Below are 15,579 nucleotides of genomic sequence, written 5' to 3'. Positions count from 1 at the left end.
CTTAAATTCAGAATAATTGAAAAACAAACTACACGCAATAAAGCTGAATGAAGTATACTATCGCTCGTATTCTTTATTCAAGGAAGGTACTTTCTTTTTTTTTTTACATCCCCTATGTCATGATTTGGTATTATTTAGTTTTGTATTTTCAGTGTTTAGTGTTTCTCTATGTTCTAGTGGGTTTTGTTCATTCTTGAGTTCTGTGTGTCTTCAGTGTTTCATGTATTTTATTTTGTAGTTGTCCTCAGTGTTTCTCAGTGTCCATTCCTTCCTCTGTGTGTTTCCCTCCATTGTGATTGCCTTCCTTGTCTTCACCTGTGTTATTAGTCTCACCTGTGTTTGATTACCCCTGTGTCTATTTAGTCTCAGTGTTTCTTCCATTCTGTGTCAGTTCATTGTTGTTTGTATGTCGTTTGTTGGTATGTCAGTTTTTGCTCGTGCTCCTCTGTGGCTCCCTGTTTTTGATCCCTGTGTTTTTTGTTGAACTTTTTTTTTTTTGCAATTCTCTTTTTATTGAGACAGACTTGAAACATGCATACATGACATTTTAGCATCTCTACATGTTATCAAACCTGTTCTCCATTTTTTTTTTACATGAAAGAGAAGGAAAAAAAGAAAAGTAAAACAAAATGGCACTCTTAACCCTGAGTGTTTACCTGATTACTGAGTCACTTACAGAATGCTCTACTTAGAACAATATAGTGAGCAACCTCACAAGTGAGTGTACAGTCTTCTTTTCATTTTCCCTCTATGAAATCACTTATGAACATCCTCACCTCAACCTCAGTAATGAAAAAAAATGCACTGTGCCTCCTGTATGAAGAAAATAAAAAACAGAACTCGAAAACAAAATACCAAAAGTGTAGCGGGCATTCAGGGGTAAAATCTTCAAACTTCCAATTATATGAAATCTTTCCTAATTGGCGATATGTACTCAATCCAGTGTTACCACAGTCTTTTAGATTTGTCTGTTTCCAATCTGGAGGAGAAAGTCAACCTCTCCATAGTGTATATGTTATATATTACATTGATCCAGTCCTCAACATTATACCGCTGTCTTTAGCCACCTTCTGGTGACAGCTTTTTTGCTTGCAATCAACATTATTCTAAACATGTATTTGTCACTGTGACTTTTAAGTCCCATGATATTTTTTCCCAAGTAAATCACTTCAATGAGAGTGGAAGTTTTAACCTCAATACCTTCTCCATACATGTCCTAAGCTCCTGCCAGTAGACTCCAATATGAGGGCAACCCCAAAAGACATGGAAGTGGTCTGCCTTGTCTGCTCCACATAACCTCCAGCACTTTGTATCTTGGTATTTCTTTTGTGCTGGTGTCATAAAAAATCGTGTTATGTTCTTCCATCCATATTCTCTCCAAGATAAGGAGCATGTTGTCTTCCATTGTTGCTCATTATCTTCCCACTCTTCTCCTGATATTATAATATGTGCCTCCTTCTCCCACTTCTCTTTTATATATGAAGTGTCATTCCCTTTTAAGTCCTCTACATTTAAATATAATTTTGAAATAAATTTTTTACCCAACTGTCCTTCCAGCGCTGAAGTGAACATTTTAACAATTTCCACCTCAAGCCGTTCTAGATTGACCTTTGTTAGCGTTTGTGATAGATAATGTCTCATCTGTAGGTATCTGTAAAATCATCATTAACTAAGCCATACTGAACTTTTAATTCTTGAAAGCTTTTAACCTCCTTTTCATTAATTAGCTCCCAGTACGTTCTTGGTCCCCTTTCAAACATTTTAAACTTGTTATCTGTCCTGTTTGGCATGAATTCTGAATCAAATGCAATCCATTGTTTTGCTCTGTGTTCTATCAAGCTATTCTTTGAAATGATTCCAAACCAGATTTTGAGAGATACACCTAGCCATGGATTCATCTCCTCGTTAAGATGTTTCATCAGGTTCTTGTCTCCTAATATAGCCTGTTTTCCTTCCATTTTGCTGAATAGGAAGGATTACATAAATGTAGTAATGTTTTCATTTGTGCCGCTTCATAATAACTTTTCAAACAGGGGAGAGCTAAACCTCCCTTCGATTTGGATAGTTGTAGAGTTCTAAATCTAACCCTCGGTCTTCGACCTTGCCAGATGTATCTTGAGATTATTTTATCCCATTCTATGAAGTCCTTATCTGTTACCTCTACTGGAAGCGTCTGGAACAGGTAGAGTAGTCTTGGGAGTATATTCATTTTAATTACCTCCACTCTTGAGGCAATACTCATAAAAGGAATGAGACTCCATCTTCCTATATCAGATTTTATTTTGGAGACCAGTGGATCATAATTGATAGCTTTGAGTTTGCTTAGTTCTTGTGGCAGACTTACTCCTAGATATTTCATAGAGTTTAATTCCCAATTAATTCCATATTTTTCAATTAGGTTTTGCTCTGGTCTATAGTTAAAAGGGAGAAGTTGCGTTTTCGCTATATTCAATCTGTAACCAGAAAATTTACCGTAGTCTATCAGAGCTGACATTAGTGCTGGGAAAGATGAAGAAGGTCTTGACAAATATACCAGGACATCATCTGCGAATAGCTCCAATTTCTGTTCTCCCCCCTCCATTTTCACCCCTTTTATGTTTTCATTTTGCTTTATCCATTGGCTTAACAGTTCTAAGAAAATGGCAAAAAGGAGAGGACTCACTGATGTTGACTCACTGTCAACATCCTCGTTCGAGAGTGATTGAATTTGAGAGACTTCCATTAACCTTGATTCTAGCAGTTGGCTTATTATAAAGAGTCTGTATGGTCCTAATAAAGGATGCATGAAAATTAAATTGCTCCAAAACGCAATACAAGAAATCCCATCTTACTGAGTCGAATGCCTTTTCTGCATCCAGTCCCACCACCAATGCTTCTACCTGTTTTTTGCTAAATGTTGCAGCACGTGCAGGGTGCGTCTGATGTTGTCCTGTGTCTGTGTACCCATCGGGGCCAGGGGACTTGTTAGTTTGGAAATTGCTGTGTTTATTTCATCAGCCATGATTTCTGCTGTAAGGGCCTGGTTTTGTTCCTCTGTTACTCTTGGTAAATTAAGAGATTTAAGAAATAAATCTACCTGCTCTCTGTTATTAATCTGTGGTTGGGCATAAAGTGTTTCATAATATGAATGAAAACATTTATGGATATCTTCTGTTTTATATACTGTTGCTTTGGTCTGCGAGTCCCTTATTTTGTAAACACTATTTTTTGCCTGTTCCTTTTTCAATTTATAGGCCAGGAGTTTTGTAGCTTTACTTCCAGCTTCATAATACCTTTGTTTCATAAACATTAACTTTTTTAGTTTTTAGTTGTAGTTCATTTATTAGTTTTTTCTTCTCCTTGATTTTGTTATTTATATTCTCATCTCATTTTTTTTTTTATGTTCTCTTTCTGATGTTCTTAAATCTGCTTGTAAGGTAACAAGTTCCTTCTGCTTCATCTTTTTCAAGTATGTTGATTTGGCAAGTATTTTCCCTCTTAACACCGCTTTGCAAGCATCCCACAAAACCGGAGGGGACACCTCTCCATTATCATTTTCCTCCATCTATGTCTTTATCTCTTTAATGATTTCTTCCCTCATATTGCCTTTAAGTACATTTGAGTTCAGTCTCCAGAGTGTTACCTTCCTCTCATTTGCCAGACTAATAGTTAAGTAAACCGGACTATGATCTGAGAGGTCCATAATTCCTATATCACACTTATGCACCCTGTATCTGTCTTTATTGTACATCAGAAAGTGATCTATCCTTGAATATACTGAGTGTACCGAAGAGAAGAAAGTGTAATCCTTGCTTGTTGGATTCAAGTCTCTCCAAACATCAATTATATCTAGCTCAGACATCAGCCTGGTAAACTTTTTACTCATTGCAGTTTTCTGTAGTCCTCCTGCAGAGGTGTCTAAATGCGGGGTCAGTCTCATATTCAAATCCCCTCCACTTATTAAAATGCCATCCCCCTCAGATGCCATCATATCAATCAGCTGCCTGTAAAATGTCCAATTTGACCCAGGGGGTGCATATATATTTATAAGTGTAACTAACTCTCCTTCCAGTCTTCCCTTAACCACTATGTATCTCCCCTCTTTGTCACTAATTTCAGATAATTTCTCAAAACTTATCTTTCCTGATGTTAATACAGCCACTCCTCTTCTACGGCCGGGGGCCCTCGCTGCTACTGGTAGCTTTGTCCATGTGTCCATAGCAGGCGCATAGAAAACAAAAGTAACCCCGACTATTTTATTAATAATATATTAAAATTGCTTCAAGGAATTGAGCCTACGCCCTTAATAATGAAACAAATTACTTTAAACCAGATTTACCCAGAGCCCTTCGATTAAATTCTTATTAAGTTTAAATTGAGCAGTTAGCCGTAGAGGCAAGCACAAGAAAATTCACCTTAAAGAGCCCATATTCTGCCCTTTTTGGGGTTCTTATATTTAATCTATGTACCTACTTTTGTACGTTCACAATAGATAAAGTTCTAAAAAAAGTGTCTGTTTTCATGTACTGCTCCCTCTACGCTCTGAGTCTGAAAGCTACGCTCTGCTGAGCCCACACTGTTAGTCCCCATGTGGGCCAAGTCTGCTCTGATTGGTCTGCCGATCTGCTCTGTCGTTATTGGTCAGTTGCTCAGCACGCTTCTCGGAAATGTCCCGCCTCTTTTACCATATTGGGAATGCAGCCACTGGCTCCGTCCGAGAGGAGCATAAACATTAGCACCTTAGCACTACTGTGCTACCACAGGCTACGGCATATCGTAGGCGTGCTAGAAGTTAACGGGCTTGCCACAACGAGCCAATGGGCTTAGATCAGTGATCTCACACTGACAATGACGCCGGACTGACAACATTTTTTCGAGGGGAGCTAGAACCGAGCGTTACATGCGGCTAATGCTACAGCTAACAGGAGGACGTAGGACAAGCCACGTTTACGAGGACTTTACATTTTTGCACATAGATGTGCCTAAACATGCACAGGACACATGGAAAACACACTAAAGAGCATATAAAACCAGAAAAAGCATAATATGGGACCTTTAAAGTTCTGTGACCCATCACAATCACACCTTGTCCTCGCTCCTCCTGAAGGCTTGCAGTTTCCTTTTGTATTCTGCTCTGGCATCCTTAGTGCGCTGACCCTTCTGTGCTCCGCTCGTTTGCCAAGTCAGTCTCTTTATCTTCTCGAACCACGTCTCCGCGGGTTTCAAGGCCGTCACATGAAAGCCTCTCTCCGCCATATCCTTAGTCGCCTCCTCTGCCATATTGTAGGTGCACGTCCCGCCATCATAAAACATCCGCAGCTTTGCCGGGAACGGACATTACTCTCCTTCAGGACCTTTTTTGCCTCTGTATATTCCCTCCGTTTTCTTATGACGTCTGGTGCATAGTCATGATCCAGAAACACTCTCCTCCCCTCGTACACGAATCCTCTTTTCTGCCATGCTATCTTAATAAGTTCTTCTTTTTGAAACTTTGCAGCTTTACCACGATCGATCTCGGCGGAGCTTCTCTCGGTGGCACTGACACCGTAGCCCGGTGGGCTCGGTCAATATTGAGTTCAAATGTCGTGGGAAGTTCCAGTTTCTCCCTAAGGAGAGCCTCAACAAAGCTTATCATTGACTGTTTTTCCTCCGCTCCTTCTTTGACTCCATGAATCCTGAGATTTTCCCTTCTCATCCGTTTTTCTTGGTCGGTCAATTTAGTGTCAAACTGCTTCTGTACTTTCAATCGCTGCAGTGTGGCTTCCTCTATGTTCTGAATCCGCTCCTCCGACTCCATGATCCGCGTTTCAGCTTCATCTATTCTGTTGTTTGCTAATTTGATATCCTCTTTAATTTCTTTAAGGCTTTCTGAATTTTCGCGGTGAAAGTCCCTTAACTCTTTCAAAATCACCTCCAAAATGGCCATGCTCCGGACAGTCTGTTGAACCTCTTCCTCACTTTGTCTGTTCGGGCCGGTCTCTCCCGCTAGCTCAAACGGCTCTGACTCAGCTGGCTCCACTGGTTTAGCTAGCTCTGGCGTTAGCTTAGCTCGTGCAGTATCTTCTAAAATGTTAAACTTCACGTTTCTAGCCAGACTTCTTTGTCTTCCCCTAGGCATGCTCATCACCCCTTTCTTGGACTAATAACACATACTGAACTTTGAAACTATGATTTATACAGGGCTTTTATATCACATTGTCGGGGAGCTCCCCCTCTATGCTGCCACCATGTTGACGGTGCACCGGAAGCCCCTTTTTGTTGAACTTTTGAAAGTAAGTTTTTGTTGCCTTTGGCCTTTTTGTTTAATTAAATATTTTTGGTTAATCTGCACTTGGGTCCACCTCCCTTGTTTTCCAACTGTTCGTGACACCCTAACCCATTACATTTTAAACTATTTTAAATGGTTTAAGGTATCATATGCTTAAAAAATGTTCAACATCTCTGAATTATTTTATTTTTGTAAACTTTTGGAATGAAACAAGTTTTGAACAAAGTTTAATTGAACAGTATTTCTTTAATTTACGTCAGATTAAAAACAGGTGCACTGCACTTGAAAGACAGTTTAGCATCTGAACCTTATTCAGTCAGTCTAAAATAAAACATTGAACACATATATAGTATGAACTCTGATTGTTCTTCATGATCACTTCAGATTGTTAAAGAACTCTTCCAAAATGTTCTCCAGCTCATCCTCGCTGTAATCTCTGACCACGAAAAGGTTGCCGTCATCAGCTCCTCGAATCATGGCCGAGAGACCTGTACAGAGAGCGAGAGGGAAACAGAGAGGAATTAAATGAGGTCATGAAGAAACTTGTTTTTGATTGGAAGATTCTGATGAGACACAACAGCAGAGGTGAGAAGCTTCTGAGTACTTCAGTACTTCAGAATAAATTCAAGGTACTAATTTAGTTATAATACTTGTTTAAGCATTATAATTAAATACTTGAATTCGCAGAATCTCAGAGACAAGGACAAGTATGGAGTGAAGGAGAGATGAGAGGTTGGAAGGGGAAAGAGGAAGAGGAAGAAGGGAGGAAGGAAAGAGATGAGGGGGTAAGGGTGAGGAAAGGAGAACGCAGAGTTAGGAAAAAAGGGTGTAAAACAGGAAGTGTCCTTACTGCGTCCTGACGACGGTCTGAACAGACAGAAGATTTTCTTTTTCATGTCGACAGCTCGGCCGAGCTCATAGCCGACTCCCAGAGACGGCTGCGTCACCTCGGCAACAACCACTGAGCACACAAAGGTCAGGTGTCACACACACTATAGCAAACACTGCTCAGGTTAATGACACATAATCAACAAACTCTCACCGTCACACTGTCGGAGCCAGTCTACATCACGGTCATGGATGGCTTTCTCTCCTGCTACTGTGGCGTCCTCTCCTGTCCAATCACAGCACAGCAGCTAAGTTACATGGCATGCACGCACACACAAACTTCCACTTAGGCTCCATTCACACTGCAAGTCTTAATGCTCAATTCAGATTTTTTGCTGAGATCCATCTTTTGTTTGGCTATTCACATGACTTTTTAATGTGGCCTGTGTCAGACCTGTGGGAATCCACATATGAAAATGTCATGTGATTTGTGCTGTTCACACTGTCATAAAAAACAAACAAATCTGAGTCACATAGGAGCAAAAAAATCAGATTCAGGTTACTTTTGGCTGCAGTATGAACACAGCCTTTGACATATCTGACTTTTGATTAATGTGTGCAGCCCGGTATTATCTGTGATGTTCATCTCGATGTAATACCATTATACATACATGTGAAGGATCACTCTTTTGTTACCTTTCACAGCTTCCCTTCCTCACCAACTCACTTCAATGACTTATTTCCTGAGCACTGGTTGGTCACAGTTTCACCTCTTTGATTGAATTCACCTGATCCCTCCTTATTTAAAGACTGCTCTCCCCTGTACTCACTCTTTTGACCTCCACATGGGGATGGCATTTCAACTTTGGTGTTTTCGCCTAAATTAAGTTCTTCTTAGTCCATATTAATTAATCATAGGCTTTTAATCATCCACATTTTCCTAATTGAAAAGTAAATATGTTTTATTCTAATCCTGTTTTCCTTATCAATCAGAAATTTTAAACATCCTTTGAATTATATCAAGATATAAATATATATATATATATATATATATATATATATATATATATATTCATGCAGTCTGACCTCTGTTGGAGAGCTCGCTGCTGCTCACGTGCTCGGTCAACACGGTTCCGTAGCTCTGCAGCTTGTCGACGATCTTCCGATACAAGTGAACGTCATCTCTGCCGCCGCGGATACTACCGCAGAAGTACACCTTCATCCTCAGTTAAGTATTGTCACTCTTTATTCTTCCTGTTTCTACTGCCCGTGTTCTCCCGCGCTGGATGAAAAATAGGCTCTGCGCGGTGACGTTTCGCCGGATGTAAGGTGTCGCTATATTATAATCCCTGAGCGAGGGCTTGCAGGCACGGATGTATTAACATAAAAAAGCAGGCTCTTCTTCCTCCCTTTTAAATTGGGTGAGCTCATCTGTCTAGACCCCTAGGCTCGTTTTAGTGCACACTAGCAGTAGGTTGAAATGGCTTCACCTGCAGTCACTTTACACGAAGTACAAATAACACTACTGACTATTTTCTAACGTGTATGTTTCAGTTCTTCGTATGCTTGATATAAACTTCCTTACAAAATACAGGTTTCTATGGTCTGTGCCAATTTATTGCTTAACATAGCGGTACTTCTGAAGTAAAAAACAAAACAAAAGGCTTTAGTATTAATTGTTGTACCTTTTATACAAATCTGGCTTACTGATGTACAATTTCAGCAGAAAGAAATCTGATATAGTATTGTGAAAAGTAATACCACAGTAAAATAATACAGTATGATGAACTGCTCTTCAGAACTTTACCTTCAATAATTCAGACATTATCTTCAATATATTTACATATGATTTAATTTATGACCATTCAAAGATACATTTCAAAACGAGCCGAGTGTCAAATATCAACATGTAGAGAAGGATTCTGTTAAGTAACTTCGTTTCTGTCACTGTAACGTGCTGGATTTTAAATAACCATCTTGATTCTTCTTTGTTACAGCTCATGAACTCAAACCCATAATGTTTGTGTCTCAGTTTAGAAACTATAAATACATCCGAACATAGTAAACAATGATACCCCTAAACCAAATATCAAATAGAATAAAAAAGGGCAAACAAACAACAATGGAAACGAACATGAAATATCTGACAGGAAAAGTTGGTTGTGTTGAAGGTGCTCAGTGGGCCCTCATCAAGGTTCCCAGGGTCCTCATTGTGACGTTAAGTGTCAGTTCAGGCACATCTCGAGCGACTCGCTGCATAGGAGCCAAATTGGGGCCTTCCAGGGAGTCCAGTAGCCCTGTAATCAAAGACGAGGGAGTCACTTTCACAGAAATGCAGACAAGAGGTAACTGGCTTATACTAGACTGTCCCCACTCAGTCAAGCACTGAACTATGTTCGTTACACACAGTCAAGCGTGGAAGCTGTTAGGATGCACTGATTCATATGTTCAACATGTGTATCAGCACATGTGCAAATAATGTGACATGAACCAGTGTCAGTAGCCGATGTTTCTTTGTTGTGCCAAATCAATTTAATGCTGACATCTAGTACACCTAACTAATGAGTCAGAGATGAGTTTTTTTTATTGAGCAGAAGAAGTCACCTGTTGAACAAACTGACTTATTTTCACTGTCAAACATGAGAGGAAATGTTGGAGTCTTACACAGAAATAAATCATTAAGCAAATATCAGAATCAGCAATCAACCAAATTGTTATTTCAAACCATTGGTATCTGCATTAGCTCTGATTTTCCCAATCAGTGAATCTCTAGAGCTGTTGTAGCTTTTCATATCTAAAGTTTTGTATCTGCACCGTATTAATAAGCTATATGTATAACATTGTGGAGAGAGGTGGCAGACATCATTAACTGCTGTTTTATGAAAAGATCTCTTTAAATTAACATTTCTAGACTGTTTGGTTGTTTTTGATCCAAACTACAAGGTAACATTTAAAGCGCATGTGATGTGTTTATCTTGTTATAAAACTGACTGAAATGAATACTGATGCCTCTAAATAATCTACTGAAGCAAACTAAATCATCAGCAACAAAATTGTCTTTCTATATTATTTTTAACGTTAGTAATCAATGCCAACAGCTTTACAGACAAGGATATAACAGCTAGCTGCTGATCAGCCTTTTGTTTACACGTTCCAGTGTTATGATTCACAGTGAGTGATACTATGGAGTTAATAACATAAAGTAGGATGAGTTTTTTTTTTTTTTTTTTTTTTTTAACCTATACATGCACAGGACAAGATCAGCAAAGAGATAAAACATGCTACTTGGTCACCAGGGATGGCCAAGATTGAAGCAAACCAAAGTTCCCCACGGTAGCTTTACATCAACTATTCATCTTAGTTTGGGCACTATGGTGGGCCATGAGGCTCACAGAACTTGTATGTAAATGATGTTTATCATCCATCACAACATAGCATTGAGGCAAACTGCTGGTGGGTTTTATAACACAATTTGACTCCCTGTTTGTGTTTTGGAAGGCACTTAATGTGAGGGACTAATGACATGAGGTGTCACTGACACATCTAGAGGTCTCAATGTGAGACAAATGATTCAATGAAACATTGCCTCCTGCTAGCAGCAAGTTTTAAAATTCATATGACCACAATGAATAAAGTTTTATGATGAGATGTGCTTCATTACCTTCTACAATCTTGTGGTAGGCGAAGTGAAGATATAGCAGGAAGAGCATGTGTAGGACTGACAGAGTCCCACAGAGGAGGAGACGAGGAGTCTGACCAACTGTACGTGACAGCAGAGCAGCAACCTGATGGCAACAAGACACAAAAAAACCAGGTGAGCTCACAGCTGGAGGATTACAGACGGGCGTATAGGAGACGTAGCTCTTACCATGCGCAGAGTGGAAAGTCCTCCAAACAGCAACCAGAGGATGTAGAACAGGAAGTGAAAGTGAATGTTGTAGGTGACCAGCAGGACGACGCAGTGACCAAACAGACCGTAACCCTGGTGACAGGAGAAGGGAAGTGATCTCTCAAAAGTTGTCACACAATCACACCTGAAAATTCAGGTCAGCCTAACTCGAAAATCTCCCGTGACATAGTAACGTCATAGTCTCAACCAATTAGTGAAAAAGAATAAAAAACTGTTTCATTACACACAAATTATGATAGAAAACTTCATTTCCCCTGACCGCTTGCCTGCGGTGTATTTTCCTGAATATTTCCTACTGTGTTCGCCCCAACATTACAAGGAAGTTTTATTAAGGGAGAGGCAGGAAGAAGTCCTGATAACGTTGGGTAAAAATGTGGCTACTTGTGTTCACACATGCAGCTCACCCTGAATATTTCTGGAAATTTTAAGTATTTTTTGTCAATGTGTGAAAACACCAAACCTTTCACTTATCACTTCATAGAAAAGACACAGAAAATCCCAAACACAACTTTGGAACCACTTGTATTAACGCATGCAGTTTGAACTACTGTGTGTGTGCGTGCGTGCGTGTGTGCGCGCACGCACTGTGGTTGCTATTCTGCCACTGACCAGTAGGGAGAGCATCTGCAGCATGGTGATTTGAGCATTGACCAGGTATGCAAGGAAGTAGATGAAGGAGGAAACACCGAGCCAGTAACCAAAACATGTTCCTATAGCAGTTCCCATCAGGGTCCCCTCCCGCTGTAACGGACACAAACATGTCATTAATGACATCATAGTAATACAGGGCAGATGTTAAAGTGTGTGTGTTCTTACAATAACAGTTCCCGATGTCTTCATGCCATGCAGCAAGATAGCCACCAGTGTGAAGACCAGCATCAGAGGACCGTACAGCTCACCTGCGATCTTCTAAACACAGGAAGTTCAAATTGTCAGAGGATTGAGCCTGAGCCTCAACTCAGACTTGAAACAGAAATTTAGCCTGAACTATAATCTCACTATCAACCATAAACTGTACTAGTGCTGCACGGTTAGGTGATATTATGCGATTTCAGTTATAGTAGACAATATTGTGATAGCATTATGAGCTGGTAGATACCCTGATTGTAACATTTACATACACAAACGCACACGTTTATTTACACCGCAAATTGCAGACTATTGTGCAGTTATGTGATTGCACACATTGTGATTACGATTAGGTTAATCATGCAGCACTAGAATGTATAGAACATGGACTTGGTCTCAAAGGCTTCATTCTCAATATGGGTGGTTGCTTTGGACTTAAACCAGAAGCTGGACATTAAAACTAAACCTCAAGCAGACGTGTTTCACGATGATGTCTCAGAGGAAAAGTCTGAGTTAATGTTGAGACCTGTTCCTTTCAGGAGTCATTCTGAACTTCTGAAGAGAGACTGATGTGGACCGTACCATTTAGAATACGGTCTAGACCTGCTCTTTTTGTAAAGTGTCTTTTGATAATATTTGTTATGAATTGGTGCTATATAAATGAAGATAAATTGAGTGTGTGTACCTGGGGAAAGTTGATCATGCGGACTGGTATCATGGACTCCATCAGCCTGAGAGGAGACAGTAAGCAGTTAAAAGTAAGGAAACGGGTAACTGCTGAAAAGAAACAGGAAGTGGAGAGGGCCCTACCTGCTGCGGACCTGCGCTGGCTCTACATCAAAGTACGGCCTGAGGATGTCTATGTTGGCATACAGGTTGAATGCTTTGGAGGCCTGTCGCTTCCCTGCCTGCCACACCTGAACATTTCACATGGATTAAAACTGACTTCATTGTGACAGGAACAAAAACCTCTGAAATCGAACCTTTACTCACCTCATCAGCCACTTGTCTGCCCAGCTGCCCCTTTATCCCCTTCATACCCAGAAACTCTCCATCTTCCACAGTGTCGTCCTCAGTGGCAGCTGCCTCGGCTGACACCTCCTCCTCCTCCTTCATCCTCTGGTGCATCTCCCCCATATCCTCAAAGCTGGAGCCTGATGTGTCGTCCATGTTCTCCATGTCGACAACAGCCGAGCTACTTCCCTGAGCACACAGCAGAAGGCATAAGAAGGGTTAACTACCACATGTTCACAACATAGTTAAAATAATGTATGTTTTAAGAATCAACACAAGCATAGGGGGACAACTGAATTAATCACCAAGGGGAACTTTAAGTTAAATGGTAAATGGACTTGAGCTTATATAGTGCTTTTCTAGTCTTCCGCCAACTCAAAGCTCTTTCACACTGCAGGTCACTCAGTGAGACAACTGAGATCACTATGTAGTATCCTCCATCAGAAGTAACTAATCTCATTCATACACCACCACTGAAGCAGAGGGAGCAATTCGGGGGTGTCTTGCCCAAGGACACATCAGACATGTTGCCCAGCTGGGGATCGAACCCTCGACCTTCCAGTTGAGAGGCAACGACTGTACCAACTGAGCCACAGCCACCCCTACTTAAACTTAAGATGATACTAAGTACTTTTACTACTTTTTTGGGTGGCAGTAGCTCAGTCTGTAGGGACTTGGGCTGGGAACCGGAGGGTCACTGGTTCAAGTCCTGGTGCGGACCAATTATGGAAGTTGGTCTGGTAACTGGAGAGGTACTGCCAAGGTACCCTTGAGCAAGGCACCAAACCCCCTCCCCACCACCAGCTCAGGAGTGCCCACCGTGGGCCGCTCCGTCACTCTGGCTTCTCTCCATTAGTGCATGTCCACAGGATCCTGTTTGTGCATGTGTGTGTTCATGACTTACAGAGTGTAAAAACTGAATTTCCCCTTGCGGGGATCAATAAAAAAAGTAAATCTTAAATCTTTTACTGTGATACTTTCACAGCATGAAGCTTAGGACACTGGTGTACTTGTGCTGTGTTACTTTAACTCAATGAAAATGTAAGTACTGCAATACTTTTAATATAGTAAAACCACAGCATGTTACTGAGTATATTTCCACCTCAGATTTAAAATGAAACAGAGCACTTCGTGTCGTCCCCTCAGCTGCAGTGTTTATCAGCTGCAGTGTTTATCAGCTGTCTAATTCAGCAGTCTGGAGACTCTTGAACTCAGAGTGTGTTTTTATCGGGTTTGCATGTGCTTGTTTAACTAGCTGAAAATGGCCAATTTTGGTAGGTTAACTTGGCTATGTTGCTCAGCACGTCTAACAGGCTAAACCGGACTTAGTTCCAGTGTAAGCATGTAACCTGTTATGGGCAGTTTTTGGTGTTAGGGTGTAAGTTATAAAGCTGGTGGTTGGTTATTTGTTCACTTTTGTTGTTAGCATGTTAGCTCACCTGGATGAGGTTGTCATCGAAGCTTCCCCACGGTTCCGTGTTCGTGTTTCTGTTTCCGGATCCCGAAGACATTTCCACGATGTGGCAGCTCTCCCGCAACTTAACCGTGGAAGTATTTATGTTCTCTCGGAACACTAACGTAGATTGCTCTACACAGATCTTCGAAATGTATGTTTTGGTCCCTAAAATCTACATCACACATCTGACTACCTGGCCACTCTGACTCCGCCTCTACTATTTCTTCTTCTGTGATGTTTAAATGGCACCTGGCATCCAAGTAGTTGTAATACTGCCATCTATCGGCGTCTGTAAGCTCCTACCTAGCTCACAAAGACCAGTTGGATGCTTCCCTTTCATATGTAATGAGCTGCTTAGGCTGCTGTGTTTTATTCATCCTCATTCTTGATAAATAAATAAATAAATAAAAAAGGCTTCTTCTCTCCTGTTTCCACCCATTTCCCTATACTGCCTATTTCATTTGAATTGTACTGTATATGTCTACCCCTATTCTCCTGGTTTCAATGCCGTTGCCATATTTTATTTTTAATTCCCTTACTCCACGATTTTGATAGTATGATACTGACATCCATATTTCCTGTCCTGTATGCTTTTCTTTTTTGGCCTGTTTGTCCTCTTTTCATTTCCTCTAATATCTCTACTGTATGTACCTGAACCTATTTGAATATGACCTCTGTGTCCTGTTCTTTGTTCTTGTGTGACTTGAAATTATTTTACACTACAAATCCGGACGTGTAAAGGACATAAACTGGATCCAAGGCTACAGAGAACCACATAATCACTGTAGGTAAGAACTTTGTTTGGCTTGTATTCAATCCATTCTAGGGTTGTGAAAACTCCTGTACTGTCTGTGACTGGGTCTTTTAAACAATCAGTTAAAACGTGGAAAGAATCTGAATAATTGTTTTCTGTATCGCTGCAGATGGTCGTGCTAGCTGTTCTGATTATGGATTGACTCCATAGCTAAAAGATATGTCAATTTTATTTCCACTGTATGTAAATCAAAGAGAAGCAGGAAAAAAAACCATATATATCAAAAAGGGAAATCCTGGTAATTATAAGGTAATGACATAGCCTAGCTCAACTGTGACAACAAAGGCTTTAGGAATATAAAGGCAATCAGAATTATTTTATCAATACTGTTCTCGTTATTTAGACATGTTTTTTAGTGTGTTTAAAAAATATATTTTCAAAAATATAAATAATAAAATATATTATAAGACATGATTTCGGAAAGCCTGACTATTTATAAACATGTCTTTGGATTTTGTTAT

At 40.3% G+C, this 15,579-nt stretch overlaps 2 protein-coding genes across 2 annotated transcripts; both read right to left on the bottom strand.

Moving 5' to 3' along the window:
- Nucleotides 1-6,473: 6,473 nt before the first annotated feature.
- Nucleotides 6,474-8,405, bottom strand: dnph1 (2'-deoxynucleoside 5'-phosphate N-hydrolase 1). The gene is made up of 4 exons (XM_020646158.3): nt 8,162-8,405; nt 7,290-7,361; nt 7,098-7,208; nt 6,474-6,735 (listed from the first exon to the last, which is right to left on the bottom strand). The coding sequence occupies exons 1-4, from the start codon at nt 8,295-8,297 to the stop codon at nt 6,623-6,625; spliced, it is 432 nt and encodes a 143-aa protein (XP_020501814.1). The 5' UTR covers nt 8,298-8,405; the 3' UTR covers nt 6,474-6,622.
- A 504-nt stretch (nt 8,406-8,909) lies between these two features.
- Nucleotides 8,910-14,533, bottom strand: yipf3 (Yip1 domain family, member 3). The gene is made up of 9 exons (XM_020646093.3): nt 14,288-14,533; nt 12,828-13,037; nt 12,645-12,751; nt 12,520-12,565; nt 11,802-11,894; nt 11,595-11,726; nt 10,944-11,057; nt 10,737-10,860; nt 8,910-9,372 (listed from the first exon to the last, which is right to left on the bottom strand). Exons 1-9 carry the CDS (start codon nt 14,357-14,359, stop codon nt 9,251-9,253), a joined length of 1,020 nt encoding a protein of 339 aa, XP_020501749.1. The 5' UTR covers nt 14,360-14,533; the 3' UTR covers nt 8,910-9,250.
- Between the last annotated feature and the right edge of the window lie 1,046 nt (nt 14,534-15,579).

The sequence above is a fragment of the Labrus bergylta genome, chromosome 10, assembly GCF_963930695.1.
Source record: "Labrus bergylta chromosome 10, fLabBer1.1, whole genome shotgun sequence".
Classification (NCBI taxonomy): domain Eukaryota; kingdom Metazoa; phylum Chordata; class Actinopteri; order Labriformes; family Labridae; genus Labrus; species Labrus bergylta.
Note: the sequence above shows the minus strand (reverse complement) of the source record. Positions and strands in the feature narration are given on the sequence as shown.